At 38.6% G+C, this 22,927-nt stretch overlaps 2 protein-coding genes across 4 annotated transcripts in view; one reads left to right on the top strand and one right to left on the bottom strand.

Annotated features, from left to right (window-relative positions):
* Positions 1 to 2,619: 2,619 nt before the first annotated feature.
* C1H15orf65 (chromosome 1 C15orf65 homolog) lies at positions 2,620 to 10,268 on the bottom strand. The gene is given in 3 exon segments (XM_028508100.2): positions 2,620 to 3,315; positions 3,317 to 3,520; positions 10,033 to 10,268. Coding segments are annotated over 3 exon segments (366 nt in total). The 5' UTR covers positions 10,051 to 10,268; the 3' UTR covers positions 2,620 to 3,171.
* Positions 10,249 to 22,927, top strand: part of CCPG1 (cell cycle progression 1) — an 81,158-nt gene continuing 68,479 nt past the window's right edge. Inside the window, exon 1 of one of the 3 annotated variants that reach the window (XM_028506777.2) lies at positions 10,249 to 10,558. The gene's annotated coding sequence lies outside the window, so the exon portion shown is untranslated. The remainder of the gene's footprint in view (positions 10,559 to 22,927) is intronic. The other 2 variants (XM_028506773.2, XM_036033857.1) reach the window with 2 other exon arrangements.

Raw genomic sequence — 22,927 nt, 5'->3', positions numbered from 1 at the left:
CACAGGCCCCCCCCATCCCCAGATGAGAATAAGTCTACTAAGACATGATCTGCTTGGGAAGGAAAGGAGGCTGATCTCTCAAAGAGAAGGGCCAAGAGCCTTTTCCTCAGTGGGCTTTTATTAGGTTCATTTTGCACAGGAATACAGGTAAAGCTCATTAATCATTATCAGGCAGTGAGGATCAAACAATAGATAACATACAAAGAACTATGAGGGCCTATTTTGAATCAGGGTCAGATAGCTAAAGGGCTGTAAAACTTTGAAGAAAAAACTGACTTCTTGCTTGGACCCTTATTATTTAATTGAGAGCATTCTAAACAAAGCAGATTTCACAGGATTTTACATATTCTTTCTTAGGCTTGATCACCCAGGGAACCGCCCTCTCCAGCACAGGGCTTCGCTGCCCTCTGTCATTGTTTCAGGCTTAAGTCAGGCAGGGGGAGTGCGGCAGCCAAGAGATTAAGAGACTTCTCTCAGATGGAATGAGGACTCAGGCTATGTCATAGCATAGGGGTGAGGGTCCATCACCCCCTTTTGCTATAGCCCCCTAAGTCTTTCCCTGGGGCTTCCCTGTGATCGTGCCTGTCTTAGGCCGTCCCCCCCCTTGGGGAATCTTACCCATCATTGACTAACTGATCAAGCATTGGGGGCCAATTATGGATGAAGTAAAGGAGCAGAAGTGGCACCCCTGCCAGGGAGATAAGCTTTGTCTCCTTAGTGGCCTATGTTGGGAAGGTCGCTCACTCAGCCTTAGCCGGGGGGGGGGGGGGAGGCGGGGGGCGGGGGGGGGATGGTTACAGCTCCTGAAACCAGGCAGGGCAGTTCCCAACACATTTATTTATATATATATATTTGTATATATATATAAATAAATAAAAATAAACACGTGTACATATTTATGCATGGTTTTTTGTCTGTTTCCCCTACTAGGATTTACTAGAATCTAAACTCATGAGGGCAGGCTCTTAGTGCCTAGAATAGTCCCTAAACTTTAATATGCACTGAATAGCTACATAATGGCATTCCAGACAGTGTGCTTGATTTCAAGATATTCATCCTGAGGATTTTAGCAATAACAAGAAAACAAAAAGCCTAACAACCTGTCATAGTAAGGAACATTAGTCTAATATGTAGATTTTACACATTAAAAAGTTGACTCTACTTGCCACAAATTGATCACCTACAGTGAAGGGAAAATGGCTTGTATAGTTTATGTGGAGAAAAAGCTAGTATATTCAAGTTCTGTTGTATTATTTGCTTCAAAATCATGTGCAGTCCCTCAATTTTTGCTGTTTTAGAGGTAGTGAACAAAACCAATTTTTCTTCTTGTTTGTGCTGTTACCAAATAACAAATTTGGGGGTACCTGAAAGAATTTCATGAGGCTGTAGAGTTTGCGCTGTTTCCTCATATCAAGCCATTTTTTTACAGAAGATCATGCTTTTCTGATTCCTTAGTGACTCACAGGATTATTCTTTCTAATTGACGCTAATATCCTGAACCTAAAACCAAAAGGGAAAATAGGTACAGTGACAGTAACAGCTTTTTGGTAAAAGCAACATCCTCTTTGGATTTCTTTTGGTTAGGGAAAACATGTAGTAATGCAGGTCTTCTGTAAAAGTGAAGTGGTATAATACAAACTTTCAGAAAGTGGAGGACACTCTTCATTTACACCATTTTGGCTTATGAAGGTTTCCCAGGAATACTGTACTCTTGGATAGCAGGGGAAGCCTGTATCAAACTAATTGCATTTATAAAACTATGTCACATTCTCTCACATCTTATACTTACATACATTCTGTTTCTTCTGCTTGGACTGACTTTTCCTTTGATTTGGCTTTACCTTCTCCAGGATGCTTCTGATCAGGTTGGTCTCATAATTTTTTTTTTTTTTTAAGAGAGCGAGCGAGAGGCCTGGCTGGTGTGGCTCAGTGGATTGAGCGCCAGCCTGTGAACCTAAAGGTTCAATTCCCTGTCAGGGCACATGCCTGGGTTGCAGGCCAGGTCCCCAGTTGGGGCGGTGTGTGGGAGGCAACCACACATCATTGTTTCTCTCCCTCTCTCCCTCCATTCCCCTCTCTCTAAAAATAAATAAATAAAATCTTTAAAAAAATAACAGCAGAAACTAACATCATAAAATTTAAAAAGAGAGAGAGACAAACATTAATTTGTTGTTCCACTTGTTATACATTCATTGGTTGATTCTTGTATGTGCCCTGACTGACCAGGGATTGAACCAATTACCTTGGTGTATCGGGATAATGCTCCAACCAGCTGAGCTAGTTGGCTAGAGCTCTTTGGTCTCATTTTGAACCATTGTCTCTATGTCTAAAAGACTTTTGTATACTTTACATTGCATGAATTATCGCATATTATTAATTTGCCAATCTCTTAAAATTCACTGAAACAATAAGATTGTCTTTTATTTTTGTTACATTTGCATAGTATAGTGTCTGCCATAAGCAGGTATTTAATAACTGTTTGCAGAGTGAATGAATAACAACTCCTCTCTTCCACAAGCCTGGCAGAGGGAACTAACATTTCCCCAGGTTTGAAGCCATTACTTCAAATAACACAAAAGTGGGCAAACTGGTCAGAGTCTTTATTTTAATCTTTTTCTTAGAGCTCCCGTGTTGTCGTGATAAATATACTCAATAGACAATTGAGATCATGTAAGTTTTTGATGTGTGGGGCGTACATGTAATACATAAAGTAAGGATGTACAAAAATGCTTCTACCTTTTATGCTGCTTTTCTGAACACATTTGTATTTAAGAAGTCAATGTCAGCCCTGGCTGGTGGCTCAGCTGGGTGGAGTGTTGTCCTGTACACTGAAAAAGGTTGCGGTTTCAATCCCCAATCACATACCTAGGTTGTGGGTTCTATCCCTGCTTGGAGCGTGTGTGGGAAGTGGCCGATCAGTACTTCTCACATTGATGTATCTCTCTGTCTCTCCCCCTTCCTCCCTCTCTAAAATCAATAAACTGTATTCTTGGGTGAGGATTTTTTTTTTTAAGTCCATATCACTCAGTTATCAGGTGAAATGCTTCATTTCTTAAAGATATTCTTTAAATTCAAATATTTTTATATTTCAAATTAGGAATTCTAGCCTTAGTCTTAAAATTCATTTTTTCCTGAGTTTATTTTCTCTTAACTATACAAAGGAATACATTTTCATAGAGTGTGTTGGAAATTAGGAAAATCAAGGGTTCTGCTTCTGTCAAGTGCAGTATTTAGAGTGTTATTTTGATAAAATCCAGTAGCTCTGATATGACTTGAAAATTCTTGCCCTTTTGGAGTATAATTGCAGGGAAAAAAACTGCGGTATAGGTGAAAATCCACCATAAGCACTTGAACTGGTTTTATACATGACCATCTTAGGTTGTGATAGTGAGGTTGCTGTATGGAGTGTCTTTGGATCCAACATGCAGGAAAACACAGGATTTCCAGGGTTCACACAAGTAGGCAGTTGCTCCGGTTTCATTTCTGTGTCTGACTTTGAAGCTGAAGTACTTTTCTTATCCTAAAACATAAACACATCAAATCATTCTCAATTATATATATATATAAAGTTCTGGAAAACAAAACAAACCCAAAACTATTCAACTTAGTCCCAACCCTATTTTATACCACTCACAAAAATCATCTTGAAATGAAGACTTAAATGTAAGATCTGAAACTGCAAAACTCCTAGTAAAAAAATAGGAAAAAATTTCCTTCATATTAGTCTTGGCAAGGATTTTTTGGATATGACCCTAAAGTATAAGCAACAAATGCAAAACTAAACAAGTGGGACTACATCAAACCAAAAAGTTTCTGCACAGCAAACAACAACAACAAAAACCATCAACAGAATGAGACAATCTACAGAATGGGAGGAAAATGTCTGTGAACCATATATCTGATGAGGGGTTAATATTAAAGATATTAAAAATATATGAGGAACTTGTGTAACTCAAAAGCAAAAAAACAAAAATCTGATTAAAAATTGGTCAGAGGACCTGAATAGACATTTTTCTAAAGAAGACACACAAATGGCCAAGAAGTACATGAAAAGGTGTTTAACATATGTGGAATCTAATGAACAAATTGGATTAACAAGCAAAATAGAGACAGACTCATAGAGAGCAGGCTGACAGTTCTGGGTCAGGAAAGCATTGGGAGGGTAGAGGGATCAAGCAAAAAAGAACTCATGGACACAGACAACAGCGTGGTGAGTGCAGTGCAAGGGAGGAGGTGGGTGGAGGTGGAAGAGGATCTAGGGAAGATAAATAGTAAAGGAAAAAATACAATAAAAATTAACTATTAAAAATATGTATCTACAACAACATCTGTCCAGAAAGTATTAAGCTACGTAATGTGAAAAATAGAGACATTTATTGAAGAAGATACAAGACACAAGAAACATTGTACATAGGACAATGATACCTCAGTCCTCTTCAAAGTAGGCACCTTGGGACCTCACACAGTTCTCCCAGTTACCATCAGCTGCCCCATCATATTTTCCTGAATCTCATCAATGTTCTGAAATCTCTTCCCTTTCAAAGGTGATTCTAGTTTTGGGAAAAGCCAGAAGTTGCAGGGTGCCAAATCTGGGCTGTAGTGGGGCTGAGTCACCTGTGTGATTTGATGTTTTGCCAAAACCTCTGCACGTGATGTCAAGCATGAGCTATGATGCATGATTGGGCATGTCATGATGAAGCTGCCAATCACCAGCTGCCCATATCTGCAGCCTTCTGAATCACCCAAATAGTTTCCGTAGAGAAATGTTCAAACTTAACACAAAATCTGATACAGATTCATTGCTCTACTCACTTTTTTTTAATGTGATGGCCACAGTACACATGCTTACCCAGGGGTATCTACCACCCCCACTAACTAGAACAGCGAAGTCATCATTGTTCATGCATGTGCATTCCAGTCCACTCTCCTTGGCTGCCAGGTTACATCAATGTTGCACAAACCATTCTTGTTATATTAACAATGGTTGGACTTTTTCTGGACAGACCTGGTATTTGAACCAGAATAAAGTTGTAACAAATAAGTTTAAACACACGCATATACAATGAACAACATGAGAAGACCACAATGAGATATTATCTCACACCTGTTAGAACTGCTGTCATCAAGAAGTGCAGAGGTTAACAGGTGCTGGCAAAGATGTGAAAGAAGGGAAACCCTTATGTACTGTTGGAATGTAAACTGGTGCAGCCACTGTGGAAAATTGTATGGAGGTTCCTCAAAATATTAAAAATATAACTACCATATGATTCAGCAATCCCAATCCTGGATATGTATCCAAAAGAAATAAAATTTGGGGAAGGAAATTTTTCCTCTATCCTAGGTTCTTTGGCTGATCTAATAATCAAATTGACATGAGACAGGTTAGCAGTAGAAAAACAAAAGTTTAACAAAGTTTAAAAGCTTGTGTACTTCATATATATGGGAGAGACCGAAGGAAATTGAGCAAGTCTGAAATGGGTGAAGCCACTACCTTAAATAATATCACCAGCTAAAGATAAAATATGCGGTGGGTGGGCAATCGGTTATGGGAGGGGGAATTACCAGGAAAGCACAGTGGCCAAGTGTAAGGTGGTTTAGCAGATTTAAGTCCTCAACTTCTCCATTAATAGTTGTTTCCAGAGATCAGGTTATCCCCCCTCTTCCTCCTAAAGTGAGGGAGTCACCCTTACAAGTGGAAATTTCCCTTATACAGTTACATATAAAAAAAGCTTTTACAAAAGGGTAACTTCTCAGTTTTTAGAGCTTTTCCTATGTTGGCAGCTTTCTTAAAAATAATCAGCCTAAGCCCTGGCTGGTGTAATTCAGTGGATTGAGCGCGGGCTGCGAATCAAAGTGTCGCAGGTTCGATTCCCAGTTAGGGCACATGCCTGGGTTGCAGGCCATGACCCCCAGCAACCACACATTGATGTTTCTCTATCTCCCTCCCTTCCCTCTCTAAAAATAAACAAATAAAATCTTAAAAAAAATAAATAAAATTAAATTAAAATAAAAAATAATCAGCCTAAACTAGTCCTTATGCCAAAAAGGCAATAAGGGATGGCAAATTTTGTTTCCTTATAGAAACCACTATCTCAAAGAGATGCCTGCACTCCCATGTTCATCATGGCATTATTTACAATGGCCGGGCCACAGAAACCACCTCCATGTCCATGGAAGGATGAACAGGTAAAGAAAATGTGGTATCTATACATAATAAACAGAGAAAGACAATTACTGTATGACCGAACATATTATTTGGAATCTAAAAAAAAGCCAAACTTATTAAGAAAGAGTAGAAATGGTGGTTGCCAGGGGCTGGGAAGGACTGGGGGAAATGAAGAGATGTTAGTCAAGGGGTATATACTTCCCGTTATAAGTTCGGGGGATCTATGTACAGCATGGTGACTATAGTTAACAATACTGTATTACCAGCATGTACTTGAAAGTTGCTAAGAAAGTAGATCTTAAATATTCTCATCACATACACCCAAAATTGTAATTATGTGAGGTGATGGAGGTGTTAACCTTATTTTGGAAATTGTTTCACAATATATTAATATATCAAATCATCATCTTGTATACCTTAAACCTACACAGTGTTACATGTCTGTTATATCTCAATAAAGCTGGAAAAACAAAACAAAAAACGTAGCCCTAGCCACTCCACTTTTTTGGGAATCCTGTTCTCTTGAGGGCATTTGGGAATAATGGTGGGCATCCCTTCTCAGCCTTTTGGCTAAGATCAAGTGTAGAGTAATGGTGGTTGAGTGCTCTGAAGGAAAACAAAAACAAAACCCAGGATATTTATGAAAATACATAGGAAGTTCTAACCTACTGTGAAAGGCTAAGGAAGGCCATTCTGGTGAAGTGTCATTGAATCTAAGAGTGTAAGGCAAGGAAGGAAAAGACAGAGGTGGGAACAAAGAAAAAGTGTGGCCCAAGTGAAGTAAGTTGACATGAGAATAGAGGGGCAGATGCCAGACTGCAGGGTGGTATTGGCTGTGTTAAAAATCTGGATCCTTATAGTAAAAGCAAAGGCAAGCTACTTAAGGGTTTTATGGAGGAGCATGCCACGATGTCAAAAGTTTTAGTATGATTACTTTGGCTGTTGTCGGGGCCTTGAGTGGGTGTGGAAAGGAGCTATATAGCAGGCCAGGTGATACTCAGGCTACTGGTTCCTTGATCATACTTGGAGTTATAGTCAGTCCTCACTAAAGGCTTATTGATAAGAGTCTTGGAATTTGGGTGAAACCAATTTTACCATAGGCTAACTGATATAAACAAGAGTTAAGTTTGTAGGGCATCTCATGAATGTTATCACAAGGACTTGCTGTACTAGCTTATACCTTTGTTATAAAAGATGTGGCTAAGTGGTGGTCAGGGGTTAAAAGGCCTTTGGGAGAAGTTAGAATGTACTGGGACATGGAGGACCTAAGCCATTGCCTGTGCTGGAACAAACAAGGTATGTGTCACTGGCTAAACACCTGATCATGGGATTCCCCATTATCAGAAGCAACTGAAGTCTAGCCAGCAGGTCTCAGAAGCAACTGAGGTGTAGCTGAAGGCATCCTGCTGGAAACCAGGTGAATCTTCACTGCTCCTCCCCTCTCTCCCTGGAGCTTTTTCCCCCAGAACAAGGCCCATAAATCTCCTGGACTTTCTGTCACTGAACCAGCCATCTCCAATCATAGGACGCTGTCTGGCAAACACTTGTACCCAGGACACCTGGGGCAGATCAGCAGGGTAACCCACCCTCCCCTGGGGTCTGCTACACACCCTTAAAAAACCTTCTACCCTTTCCCTTGCAGCTGTAGTTGGCTTGGACTCAGCCCGCCTGATCTCAGCCTCCAATAAAACCCCCAATGAGCCCTTATTGGCTCCTGGTCCCTTCTTGGCCACCTCGGCTACCTAACAGGAGGCAAGTTAAGGAGTGTGGGTAAAAGGAGAGAGAGAGGGCTATAATGATACCTACATGGATTATACAAAAACAAGTCAAGCAAACTAATTGGTAAATTTGTTTGTATTTGTATTTCTCCTGCTGTAAGGGTTATAAAAGCACACATTAAGTGTTACTAGGGCTGGGTTCCGATGCTGGTGCTCATAATAGCTGTGTGACTTTGATGAAATTGTTTTCACAAGGGTTCAAGTTCCTTGTCTATGAATATAAATCAAAGGAGATGGATTAGATAGTAGTGTATCCTAATTTGAGGACTCCCTTATTGGGGCTCTCTAAAATAGCAGTAGGAACTGATTTTCTTTTTCTTTTTCTTTTTTTTTAAGAGAGGGGGAAGGAGAGAGAGAAGGAGAGAAACATCAGTGTGTGGTTGCCTTTCACATGCCACCGTACTGGGATCCTGGCTTGCAACCCAGGCATGTGCCCTGACTGGGAATCGAACTGGTGACTCTTTGGTTCGCAGGCCAGCTCTCAATCCACTGAGCCACACCAGCCAGGGCAAACTGATGTTTAATTATTCAAAAAGCATAAAGGAAAGTGTGCATTAATAAATGCACTCTGTGGGGGTCCACGTAGGCAAAAAGTTTTGGTAGTTAAAAAATGTCTAAATCTCCTCCGTAAGGGAAAGCTTCTTAGGTGGAAGGTGGCTGCCCTGTGATTTGTGGGGAAAAGTACCAAGTTTAATTTACTTTATGGACACCCAGTCAGGTTGCCCAGGGCAACCTCAGGCACAGAGGACTCCTTTTCATCAAATCACCCTCCACCACTGGCTTTAGAATTCTGTAATACAGAAAACCAAATCTAGTCAAAATAGACAATAAATTAGCTGATAAAACTTTGTTGGTATAATTTGTACCCCACAATCTGGAAGTTAGAGTCTACCTAAATCTTTTAGATCTCCAGGATAATTCACAAATGTTTATAGACTTGGAAACAAAATACCCATTGATTTTACTTTATGTCAGAGGACCTCACTACAGCTTTCTTATTTGGGTTTCACCCTCTTTAAGTCTGATATACTTTTTACTTTTCTTTTTTCCTTTTTATTGAATTTATTGCGGTTACACTGGTACCAAAATTACATAGGTTTCAGGTGTACAATTCTATAACACATTCAAATCTGATATTCTTAAATGTGGAGTTCAAACTAGATACAATTGAAAACAAAACAAAATAGCCTCAGTCACAGAATAATAAAAGGATTATTTTAAGTTAACTGCCAGTTATGCATGGGGTCAGCAACTGTTTTGTACTTAAGGATAAAAAGGTAAACTAAAATTGTAAATGATTATTTTAAAATTGACTGTGTCTTAGAATTGGCTATGAAAGTGCCTTGAAAAGAATAAAAATCTATAAATAGATGGTATTAGCTTACTTACTAATTTAATTTTTAAGGCTCTCCTAGAATTAGATAAAGTCTGTGACTTTTCAAAGTTCTTCGGTATAATCACACATATTTAAAAAATAATAAAAGCAAGCCATTGAAATAATAAAAATATCCCTTAGAGAAGCTGTAATTATGAAGTTAAAATGTTTTTTTCTTTTTTGATGTGACACAGTTGACATATCACAGTTAAATATAGTAACCTCCAAAGCAAAAGATCTGAAAGCCTAATTTTGAGGCATCCTTTTATTTCAGCTGAGGCCCACCATCTTCCTTGTTAACGTTTTCCTTACCTTTTTTTTTTTTTTTTTTGCCACTATTGAGGGACGAAAGTTAAACCTTAGCTTTCTAGTTTCCATCAACAGTGAGTATAAGTGCACCATATCCTTTGATAGCTCATATCTTTTGAACAAGGTACAATGTAAACGAATGTAAAATTTACAAGGTGCGTTTTTAAAGCTATCACCTCACAGCTTGCAATAGGGTAGGAGTTGCATACCATCCCCAATCATCTTTACACCTTCAGAGCAATTCTGGCTTAATGCAATAATGCACATTTGCATCTGTGTGGCCCAGTGGTTGCCTAGAAATTTTTTTTTGGGGGGGGAGGGGTCAGGTGGGACTACGAGTGCCCCAAATTTAAAGCAAAGAATATTAACATTCACAAAACATCCAGCCCTTTGCCCAAACCCACCCAGTCATACTCGGTCATTCTCGGTGTCGTCTTTGTTTATTTTTTCGTCAGAGTCTTCCAGTAGCAGACCGCAAGAAGACCGGCGAGTGGCCCAGGGGATACGGCCTTTTTAGTACACCCAATTAAATCCGTCCTGGAGCAGTCCTCCAGGGTGAAACCGCGAACCCTTTGGAGAGATTGTAGCAGCCCGTCTCCATAACAACCAGCCGCGGCGCTTCTCGTACCAGCGCCGGGCCCGGATGTTGTGAGGCTCGTGGTCCTTTGGCCCAGCGTCCTGCAGGCTCGTCGCGGCGTGCCGCGCGCCTCTTTGGGAGTCGTAGTTCTTCTCTCTGCAGCTGCCGGATTAAAGGCGCGGGGGGGACTACGAGACCCAGCACGCACTACGGCGGCCCGCCGGCCGCCGCCTCTCGGCTGCAAACGCTAGCGAGCAGGTTGTTTTTATGAGAGGCGTCACTGCGCTCTGAGCTGTGAACACCGCCACCGCGACAGCCTGCACAGGGGAGCGGCGGTGGGGCTGCCCCTTCTGGTACGGTCTTGGGCGGGTTTGCACCGCGGGAGAGGAGTCGCGGCTACCTGTCGCGGCCCTGGTTGGCACCGTAGGATCAGCCTGGCGGAGGCACTCGCGCGGTCTCTTCTAGGGTTGGGGTTGCCGGGCCCCGAGTTCGACTCCTGTCGCCTGGAGCGGGCTGGGTGGCCCGATAATCCTAGTTGCACCCCCTCGCCCTCCCGCAGCTAGAGTCGGTTCCTGAGGTGTCGGGTCTGGTGGTCTTGCAGCCTCCGACCCCCACGTGGAGACCCCAGCGGTGCGCCAGGGGTGGGGGGGAGTTGACCGCCCCGGGTACCCTCCTTTCTTCACTGGGCTGGTTTGGGGTACTTCTCGGTCTTGATGGTGAGACTCCATATGGTAAGATGTGATGTGCGTCACCCTGCCTGGTTTTCAACTGGCCCATCTATTTTGGTGACGTTTGAGCCCTGTGATGCCAGGAATAGAAAGATTAAATGTTAAATAATGCAGCTGAAATTTCTGCTTGTACGCCAGGCTGATAATGATCAAATCTCCCTCCATATCCTTGTCCTTTACCGGGCCGCCTTTAGCGCTGGCGTTCCTAATCGATACATTCTCTGGAGAAGCTGTCCGTTTAGTGCCTTGTATGCGCTACACATTTCCCTTGTTTAATGGATCCAACTGCCATTGGGAGCGCCAGTTTTAACGAGCTCAGCCCATTAAAGCACTTTGTTGTGTGGTGAAATTTGCACTGCTTTATTTTCGCTATCTTAAAAAACGGAGTGGAGTTTTGTCGCTAGAATAGGTAACTGCTGTGGTACTGCAAATTTTTTGCGTCTTCCAATAACGTTACATCCCCCTGGATAGTCCTTGAAACGTCACTATTAGTCCATCATATCTGTGCCTTAAGGTTTCAATCTTAATTAGGCCCCCAATTTCTTGGTGGTATTTGGTGTGAATGGTTTACTATTCTGTCTTGAGCTCTGATTCTAAAAAGGAAGGGAAAGAGGAAGTGGGGTGTTATTTCAATGCATAATTTAATTCTTTATCTATGGATGAGATTCTAATTATACAAACTATTAAAAAATCATTCTCAAATGTGTAAATTACTTTTAATAAAAGTAGGTTAGAAAATAGTGTAATTCTAATTTTGCAAACCATATACATAGAAATTAGAAGCAATTATATGTGTATATGAAATGTCAACATAAGAAATGTTTAAACTGTAGGGAATTTTTATGAGTTTATTTGAGCCAAACAGACAGCTGCCAGAGAGCAAAATCCCAGCTGATTGAGAAAATGCTCCAGGGAATTGGCAGTTTGTACCTGATTTTACACATTAGAATCAAGGGAGGACACCTAAGGGGATTAAAAGAAGTCCACTGGTGATAGATTAGGGAGGTGGGAGAAAGCAAAGCAGGGAAATCTCTGGCATTGGATAAAAAGTAAAACCAATAAGACACATGCCTCTTACATTTTGTGGGTATAGGATAGTTAGCAGATAACACAGTAACATTAAATAACAGTAACAGTGAGGGGTTTTGTGGTCCCTGTTCTGGTGCAGTGAGGGTCCCAAAAAAGAAATTACCCTAACATTCCGTAAGTATGTTACTTAGATGAAAACAGGCCTTCCCTGAGCTTGTTCAGCTTATAGTATGTGGTCCTTTTTGTGTCCCAGAAATAAGACTCAAACAATAGTTATAAAAGTGAAGCTACAGTTAATTTTTTTTTACACTTTTTGGTATTTTGCGGACTTTCTATAGAAAAACTTAGTTTTAAAAAAGACAATAAGTATAGTAGTTTCAGTTATAAAGATTCTTTAAAAATTTCTTTATTTTTAAAAGATTTTATTTATTTTTCAAACAGAGGGGCAAGGAGGGAGAAAGAGAGGGAGAGGCACATCAATGTGTGGTTCCCTCTGACGCCTCCCTCCTCCCACTGGGGACCTGGCCCACAACCCAGACAAGTGCTCTGACTGGGACTCAAACCTGTGACCCCTTGGTTCACAGGCTGATGCTCAATCCACTGAGCCACACCAGCCAGGGCAAAAAAAAAAAAAAAACTTTAAAAAGCAAATAAGTAACAATGAAAATGATGAAGTAATTGTTGAAAAGGACAAGAATTTGTTAGTGGGACTGGAAAGGTCAAATAACCTGTTGACAATAATTCTTAGCCTTTGTATATCATCTCATTTTGGTTTGTTTTTTCACTTTGTACAGTAAAATCAGGCAAAAGTGCTTAGGCTTTCTTCAGTTAAGGCAGTGCAATTTTGATTATTCCTGTAAATCCATTATGTGACAAAATATGGGAATATTAACCTGAAAATAATCCAGATCTGGATATAATAGAATCATTCATTTATTGTTTTGTAAGTACTTGACAGTGGAAGTAAAGAAGTTAAGCAGTTACATGTCTGATATTTTGAACATGGATAGGTAAGTAGCATATTTTGCCCACATTTAGTTTTCCATCATACAGAAAGGGCCATATTGTTCTGTAGGAATAGCCTATGCATTTTTGTAATTTTCAGTCTTGAAAGATTGAGGTTTACCTCTTCCCCAATTGTCCATTAACAATAAAATACCCATTCTGAAGCTTTTTTTTTCCTTCCAAGCTCCAGTATTCATACTTTATTTTCTTAGGTTATCTTCTTTGGAGCTTTACTTCTCTCCCCAAATTTCAATTTTTTTCAATGTTTTCTATCTATATTTTGTGTACTGTGTTGGTTCAATATTTTATTAGATATTTTGGTCCATTTATAGGGCATAAGAAGCATGCATAATTAACATGTATGATTTATGATTTAGTTCCACAGTGTTGTTCGGGTTGTTATATTCTTATCCAAGTTAAATAAAGATTTAAAAAAATTAAGTGAGCATGAACTGCTAAGATCATAGAAGTAGTAGTTTCTGAACTTGTAAAGAGTAGGGATACAGCAACAAGGCCTGTTAAGCCCAGGGTTTTTTAAAACAGAAAATGCAGACTCATCTAACAGTGCAGAACTATTAGAGGCTGAATTGCATTTGTGTTTGTGTGTGGTTAAGGTGAGGAAGTTGCCATATTGTAAGTGATAATTTACATTTTCAAGAATTTTCTTCCTGGCAGTTCTGCAATTTTGACTAGATTGAAACAGCTAAAAAATATGAGTCAGTTTCAAAGGCCATGTCTCATGTATTGCACCAGATAAACTTGAAAATAATCTCTCAGTTTGAACTCCAAGATGAAATTTAGCCCTGTAATCTGGGGAGGATTGCAACTGACTGATATATTTTGGAATTTTTTTAAGAGGGCATTTAATGTGTGGAAACCTGTTTAAAGGCCTATAGGGTTTTTGAAGGAAATATTCGAAAATAAGTAGAGTGAGGTAATGATTTTCCTCTGTCATTACAGGAAGTCCATCTAATTTTTCTTTAGTGCTTGTCTAAAAATCACTACCCTAAAATCTTCTGGTATGTTTTGCCAGCATGATGGGAGGTAAATAAAGAACATTGGATTGGGAGTCAGGATGTTTAATTATGTTGAGCAAATAATGTAATGTGAGGGGTCTCTATTGTTTCTATTTGTGTTGTAAGTGATAGCCAGTTATTTACTTCATGGGTATTTGTGAAGATCATTCAGATCTTCACAACAGTATACGAAAATACTGTTCGGTTAATGACAGAGTGAATCATGCAAAGTATTATTGTCCTGCTTAAATAGCATTTAAATAAAACATTATGCATTTGAAGTGTGATGACTCCATGTGATACTTACTTTTTGACTGGAAAGTTTGATGGAGAAATAATCAAACATGATCATGATTTGGTATTTCTGGAAGAGCTTTTTCGCTTTTTATTTTTTTGATTGAAGGAAACCTGGCCCCTCTCCTGACTGTGACTTTGCACTCTGCTGCCTTAAAGGTCCTGAAACTGCAGTGTGCTTTTTTTAGTTGGGCTTTTAATTTTGGCTTTGATTTGTTTTAATTGCACATCTAAAGTATAAGGAAGATCATCAGTCTAACTTAACAGTAGAAAGTGGATGTTGTTTTCAATGTTAAAATGGTACTTTAAGTTGATTTCAGGAACAGGTCCACTGGGAGAGATACATTGTATGTGTAAGTAAGCACTGGTCTTTCAGTGCAAGAAATAGTTTTCGAGCTTAGATGCCTCCTGGGGAAGTCAGCCTTGCCTGTTACAGTTAGGTTGACATATTACATGTATAAAAGTGTTTTGGAAACTTTGTTAATGAGTTCTGAGGACTTTATGAGAATAAATATAAGTAAATGAAAGAGTGAAGAAATAGTAATTTATCATGGGTTAAGACTGTTTATTTGGTTAGTTGGTAATGCAAATAAATCTTTGCAAATATTTTTAAGATTTTTAAAATTTATTTTTAGAGAGAGGGGGATGAAGGGAGAAAAAGAGGGAGAGAAACATCGATGTGTGAGAGATAAATTGATTGGTTGTCGCTCGCATGCCCTGAAGTGGGGACCTGGCTGGCAATCCAGAAATGTACTCTGACTGGGAATTGAACTGGCGACCTTTTGGGCACTCAGTCCATACCAACCAGGGCTTTACTAACATTTTTATTTAATTTACTACTAGAAAGTAATAGTGAATATGTAGGAATATATATATTTAATTACCTATGTTGTAATAAGGTGTGCAAACTTTTAAAAATGGAAGACAGTAAAAATGCATAAAATTCCTTTTTTGTTTTCCATCTTTTTTCCAAATAAAGTTGTTGAAGACAGTTGTGAAAAAAATTAGAACAGACATGGCTGGAGTGGCTCAGTGGATTGAGTGATGGCCTGTGAACCAAAGGGTCACTGGTTTGATTCCCAGTCAGGGCACATGCCTGGGTTATGGGCTGGGTTCCTAGTAGGGCGCATGTGAGAAGCAGCTGCACATTAATGTTTCTATCTCTCCCTTCCTTCCCCTCTTTGTCAAAATAAATAAGTAAAATCTTTAAAAAAATAATTAGAACAGATAATCCTTTTGTGAAATGTATGTTTAAACAAAAATATAGATTGTATGATGAATATATATTTTTAACAACTGAAAACTGATTTTTTTTTTTTTTAATTTTAGAATAGAAGAAAGCAAAGAGCCAGAATCCAGGAGTTTTAATTATTTATCCATGATAGGGAAAGGGAGCCCAGAGGGGCTCGTGGTGCCTAAGTGAGGACAGTATGGAGCTGTGTTAAACTTACATATTTGTTGGCTCTTTCAGGTTTTTCCAAAATTAAGATATAACAATCCTGGAAAGTCAGGATTTTTCTCAGAATGAGAATACCTGGTGGAAAGAATATTTCTAAAGAATTTTATCTATTGATTTGAGAGAGAGAAAGGGGAAGGAAGTGAGACTGATTGAAGGAAGGAGGGAGAAAGGGACATTGCTTTGTTGTTCCACTTATTCATTTGTTTCTTGTATGTGCCCTGACTGGGGGTCGAACCTGCCACCTTGGTGTGTCTGGACAACACTCTGACCAACTGCGCTAGTGAGCGAGGGCCAAGAATATTTCCATACTAAGAGGTATTTTAATTTTCCTGTAGGATTTTGGGTTCATAATGTCTATTCACTTTATTTCAAACTTTTTATCAAAGGTGTGGCTTCTTTTAGATTGGGGCAAAAAGGGGATACTTTTATCTTCAGCTACCACAGTACTTGCTTTTGTTTCCCAACTTGAGGGATGTTACATCATAGAAAGAAACTTGTGAAGAAATTGTATTGACTAACTTCTTGCAGAGTTTATTTTTTAGATAAAAAGGTTAATCTGCTGCCTCCTTCTGGGCATAGATAAAGTAAATTACTACTCCTGTTCAAGATTTTTTCCCCAGATCCTTATCTTTAGTGATAGATTTCAGTGTTTTAAGTGGATTTCCACTCAGAGCTAGAAGGCCTGCTTGTCAGAGATGGGTTATCTTTGCTTCCATTTACCTGGTGACTATAACCAGGAGGCAGGACAACTGTAGGACCCTCGTCTCAATGCCATAAGTACTGCTCTGTGGACTCATCCGAGACCCAAGTCTTCTCTCTGCTGTCAGTTTTCCACTGATACTTCAGATAGTACATTTTTTAATATGATTCCCATTATGCCCTTAAAATATCTTGAAGAAACTGATCATCTAGAGAATGATCAGATTTGAATCAGTCATTCACTGTACTGAAAATTGGGTTTACCTTTTTTTGGGGGGGATTTATTTACTTATTTAATCTTTATTATATTTTTCCTATTACCATTTAGTCCTGTTACATCTCCTCTTCCCAAGCAATCACCACACTGTTGTCCATGTCCAGGAGTCCTTTTTTCCTTTTTCCTTTTTGTTCAATGCCTCAATCCCTCTAACTACCGCCCCTGCCCCCCACAACTGACCCCACTTGCTGTCATCTGTTCTTCATGTATGAGTCTGTCTCTGTTTTGCTTGTTAGTTCAGTTTGTTCATTGGATTCCACATAAAAGTGAAATCATATGGTATTTGACTTTCTCTGACTGGCTTATTTCACTGAGCATAATGCTCTCCAGTTCCATTCATGTTGTTATAAAGGGAAAATTTTGTTCTTTTTTTACTGCTGAGTAGAATTCCATTGTGTAAATGTCCCATAGTTGATGGGACTTATCTATTGATGGACACTTAGGCTGCTTCCATATCTTGGCAATTGTAAATAATGCTGCAGTGAACATAGGGGTGTATGTTTGTTTATTTTTAAAAATGTTTTTCTTTTCTGCTGATTATAAAGGTAAATGCTCATTGAAAATTTAGCAGATATATTACATAGAGTCTTTTCTTAGATTTGAAAGATACTCTTTAAAATTTAATACATTGTATATAGATTAATGTAAATAGGATTTTATTATACATATTATTTTCTGACATTTCTCTTAACATATTATGATAATCCTGTGTCAAGACATGTTTATTTTGTCAATGGCAGCATTATAGATATTGTAGTTTTTAATAAATTCATTGTTGGTAAAAATTTCACTCCTAATTTTATGTTATAAAACTTGTTCTAATTCCCATGTAGGAGTTTCCATCAGATAAATTCTGGGGTGCATGAGAGGCAATGACACATTGATGTTTCTCTCCTCTTTCTACCTCCCTTCGCCTCTCTCTAAAAATGAATAAATAAAATCTTAAATGGATAGGAAATAAAATACAATTGGTAGGTCACAGGGTATTTGCCTGTAAAATTTGGTAGTTATTGCAAAATTACTCAAAAGTAAAACCAGAAAAGTCAGTGTTTGTTCTGTCTGTCACTACCAGAACCAATAAGTAGGACAAAGATTGACTCTTTATGGATGCTTTATGCAGATGGCCAGTGATCTGAGAAGATTGCGGGTTATGTACCCTTAAAAAGTGACTTAATATCTTTTCAAGCTGACTCTTGATGAGAAAGGGTAGGTAAGGGGTTTGGGTAAGGGTAGGTAAAAAAGTTAACTGGGTAAGAGTTGTAATCCAGCACAGATTTTCCTAGTACTTCTTTATCTGTTGATCATAAAGCCTTTATCTGCATCACTTGCAGTCCCTCCCCAGAACACAATGGCTCAGATACCATCTCCATCCCCTGCAGACCCCTTGGTGCAGGAAGGTTGAATTGCTGGTTGACCTCCTGGTATCTGTAGTCTGGTTCTTGGAATAACAGCATTAATCACTTAAGCCTATGAATTGAGGTTAAAACCATTAACTCTTAAATTTCCCTACCAAAAGGATAGTAATCTACATTTCCAAAGTTTATGGGGTTTGGTTCCTCATATCTTATTTAATTTACTGACCTGTTTAATCTTCTTAATCAGTTAGACATTAAAATAATCTTTCTCTTTAAGTATCTTTGGTAGCAAGGTACAGCATAGTTTTTTTTACTATAAGCCATATTTGTGTCTTCTTATTAACAGTGGTTCCCAACCTGTTTGGCACCAGGGATTGGTTTCATGGAAGATACTGTTTTTGTGGACTGGGCCAGGGGATGTTTTCTGGATGGTACAAGCACATTACATTCAAGTTCACCTGCTCTGTGGCCTGGGTTCTCTGGCCCGGGGTTTGGGGACCCCAGGTCTATAAATTGCTTACTCATGTTCCTTGCTGAATGTTCTATTCCATTTTTTAACCTCTTTCTTGTTTGTTTATTGGTGCATTTTAAATGCTTTGAGAACTCTGTCATTTATGTCACAGATATATTCCCAACATATAATTTATATTTATAGTGACTTTGGCAAATAAGTTTATGATTTTATATAGTAAAATATTTTCCTTTATGATTTCTGCATTTTGTGTAAAGCTTAGAAAAATGATCGTTTTTCCCCCAGGATTATAAAACTTTTTGAGGGTTGTTTTTGTTTTGTTTTTGGTTCTTTTGTGTTTTCATTTTATATCTCTAAATCTGTGTGCCATATTCTTACCAACTAATTGGTCCTGAAGTTTTTTTGTTGTTTCTTAATTTTTTTTAAAGATTTTATTTATTTAGAGAGGGAAGGAATTGAGAAAGAGAGGAAGAAACGATGTGTGAGAGCTATATTGAATGGTTGCCTCTCACGTGCCCCCAGCTGGGAACCTGGCCCACCCCTGACTGGGAGTCTAACTGGTGACCTTCTGGTTCGAAGGCCAGCACTCAATCCACTGAGCCACACCAGCCAGGGCTGATCTTGAAGTTCTGTGAAGCGTTAAGTAAATAATGCTGATCTTTTACAAGACAAATCATGAAAGTCATCAATTTGAAAGTCTTTTGCAACATCACATTTATGAAGTTTAATGGAGGCTTTGGTTTTTGAGTGATAGAACTTAGCAAAAATTGATTTTTTCTTCCCTGCTTTGGGAGGTAGGTGAAGGAGAACAATGAAATTGCCTTTCTCTCATTTTTTTAAAAAATGATTTTACTTACTTTTAGAGAGAAGGGAAGGGAAGGAGACAGAGAGGAAGAGAAACATCCACATGACACGGAAACCTCTGTTAGCACCTGGACCAGGACCTGAACGCACAACCCAGGCATGTGCCCTGACTGGGAATTGAACCTGTGACCTTTTGCCCAACCAGCTGAGCCACACTGGTCAGGGCCTGGTTTTCTTTTTTTCTTTCTGTCTTTTTTTTTTTTTTTAGTTAAAAGCATTTTATGTGAAAGTGGCTCTTACCTTACTGCATCTCTTTCATTTTCTACCTTCCACACAATCCACGGGAAGACTTTTGTCATGTGTTTTGAGTGTCTAGGTTGGCAGCTACCTCTTAGTTCCATATTCAGATATTTTGTCCCTTGATGGTGTTTGGAAAGCAGCTGAGTTTGGCCTTTGCTTGGTGAAAATATTTTACAAGATTTATCTGCTGTAATAGTTTAAACACCCTATAGAACCCTAATCTTTTTCAAATAAAGGGTTTACTGACCATTCTAGCCAGTAAGCCTTGGAATCAACTTCCCTAGGGTCAACTTCTATTTCCCACAGTGCAAAAATCTAGTAATTTTCAACCAGTGTCCTGCAAGAATTTTTAAATCATGCAATACCTGACTATTTAGTCAGGGCACTGACTTCTTTTCCCTTTGTTTGTCAAAGAAAAAAATGACAACAGATAGCACAGCAATAGCTGTCAGGTTTGTCGGATAGGCAAAAATATTTTTTGGCGGGCTACAGAATTTTAGTTATTAGTTTATGTGTGCCATAAGATGAAAAAGGTTGAAAATCACTGCCCTAGTGGATAATAAGCATTCCTACGCTAGGTTTCTTTATTGCCAGAGTTTGGGGACTGGAATAAGGTTGACCTTGTAAATGATTTTTTAAAGAAGTGTAAACTGACCCTTCACTTAAGATCAGACTATTTGGAAGAAAGAAAGCAATACAGTGGAAGCTTCTTCCCTCCCACAATTAATAGGATGGCAGACTTATTTACTGAAAGAGACATTTCTCACCAATTAACTCCAAAAGTACTTATGTTAGAATATTTTTTGAAATATGAATTTGTGCCAAATTATTAGTAAGTCTTAGATGGTTTTTTTTCTGGCATCACTAATGTTTCATCAACACCTAAACATCCATTAATAGCGAAATAAATTATGATAAATAGAACAGTCTGTTACATAGTCATTAAAGTCATTTTTTAATAATTTACATAGCTCTGGTTGGTGTGGCTCAGTGATTTGAGTGCTGGCCTGTGAACCAAAGGGTCACTGGTTAGGCTTCCAATTAGGGCACATGCCTGGCTTGTAGGCCAGGACCCCAGTAGGGAGTGTGCGAGAGATAACCACACCCTTTGATGTTTTTCTCCCTTTCTTTCTCCCTCCCGTCCCTCTGTCTAAAAATAAAATAAAGTCTTTAAAAAATAATTTTTATAAAACATTAAAAAAATTCTTAAGCAGTTAAGTGGGAAAAGTAAGGTAGAAAACTCATGGACCCCAAAGCTTACATAAAATGTTTGGAAGCGTATATTCCAGGTGCATTTAAATAAAATTTGCAGCAAATATAAAGTGTGCCCCCATTATTGAGGAAGACTTACTTCACCCATGTTTTTGTTACCTTTGTACATGCTCTTCATTCTGCCTGAAATGGCCTCCTCCCTTTTATTTGCACATTTTACTTCTGTTCATGCTCACCTTGTATGTTGCCTAATTTTTGAAATCTATTTTGAGCCCTAAAAGATACTAATTAAAATAAAAGGGTTTAAAACAGAGCCATATAGTTGTTGCTCAGTAAATATTTGTTGAATGAATATGAGTGAATGAATGAATGAATGGATGGATTTATCTTAATTGCTGGAAGGGTCGGGGAGCAATATAAATGTAGACAAAATATAACAAGGTAATAATGAACATAGAGGTAAGAATTCTAAAATGGAATCACGAATGAAGATATTACTCCACACAAAATATACACTGTGAGGTTCTTTATTCTTTTATGTGTGTGTGCTGCATTGTTCGTTATTTCAGTACTGAAGTCAGTTTTACATGTCTCATATTCTCCCGTCCCTCCAGTTTTGTCAAGATATAATTGACGTATAACATTGTATTAGTTTAAGATGTACAAGAGGTTTGCATATTCTTACCAAGGCTAGGTATATGAGGGAAAACTCTTCAATGACGTTAGCCAATTGCTCAAGATAAGCTCAGTTATTCTAACACGAAAATCAGAAAGAAATTTCTGCTTATGGCCCTTCTAAAGATCTTTGAAAATGTATTTAACTATGTGCTTACTCACCCTTTCAAGGAACAAGATGATAAGTTCAATAGGGCTCTTTTTTTAATGACTTGTTAACATAGATTAGTGCTGTCACAAAACAAGGTATAGGTTAGGGGTAAGGTTAAGTAAGATGTGGGGTGCTCTTTGCACTATGCAGTTAAGAGTAAAGTGCCTTTGGCTAGACCTGGACTAGGCTCCACTATCTTTGCTGAGATCATCTTCAGTATCGTATGAAGAATGCTGTTTTTTTTCTGACAGACATAAGAGTATTATCTGGTTGACTGCTGCAAGCAAGGCGAAGTCTTACAGAGGCCAGCTCCAGCTGGAGACTCACATCTTTTTGTTGAATAGGTTGTCATAAACTTTGGTAAGAGGTTTTAAAACCAAGGAGTACAGTAATAGGAATCATACCACATGGGTGATGTGGCATTAGGCCTCATCAAATTTCCCTTCCTTGCCGTTGGAGATTTTTAATAGTAAACTAGAATGGGCAACTACACCCCACACCTAGCTGGATGATAGTGGATTCCTTAAGCTTTTCTACTTAGACCCATTCTTGTGGTGGTTAGTGATTTTAGTGGCCCTAAATCCCTGTTGAAAATAGGCAGGATTAAAAATATATTCATAATTAAGTGTCGCAGGTTTGATTCTCAGTCAGGGTACATGCCTGGGTTGTAGGCCATGACCCCCAGCAACCGCACATTGATGTTTCTCTCTCTCTCTTCTATCTCCCTCCCTTCCCTCTCTAAAAATAAATAAATAAAATCTTTAAAATATATATATATATATTCATAATTACACTAAGTTTAACAGGCAAGTGTAAGGACTGGGCTAGACCTGAAATTGGAGTTGTACTCATCTCATTAGTATTTCTGATGTTTTACTTCCTGATATGAGTAAATCAAATGCTTGCATGTCTTTTACTATAGATGAATAGAATGATGAGATTGGAGATTAATAAGTATATATTGTGTGACTTTTTTCTGACTAGTAGGTCAATTAAAATTTTTATGTGTTATAATGACATTAAAAATAAAATTGGAGTTCTTTATCAAATTTTGAACTTACTAGTAATTGGTAAAGTAACTCAAGGGAAAAAAGTAATATAAGCCACCATTAAGCAAGTTATACTAAGAAGTATGGAAGTTATACTAAGGATTAAGAAGTAAATGCTATAGATTCAAGGGAAGGAGGGATCAGTGTGTCAGAAACAGTGGTTGGTCTCTGAGAACTTCATGGAGAAGGGCTGAGCC

This window comes from Phyllostomus discolor, chromosome 1 (assembly GCF_004126475.2).
Source record: "Phyllostomus discolor isolate MPI-MPIP mPhyDis1 chromosome 1, mPhyDis1.pri.v3, whole genome shotgun sequence".
In the NCBI taxonomy this organism is placed as follows: domain Eukaryota; kingdom Metazoa; phylum Chordata; class Mammalia; order Chiroptera; family Phyllostomidae; genus Phyllostomus; species Phyllostomus discolor.
Note: the sequence above shows the minus strand (reverse complement) of the source record. Positions and strands in the feature narration are given on the sequence as shown.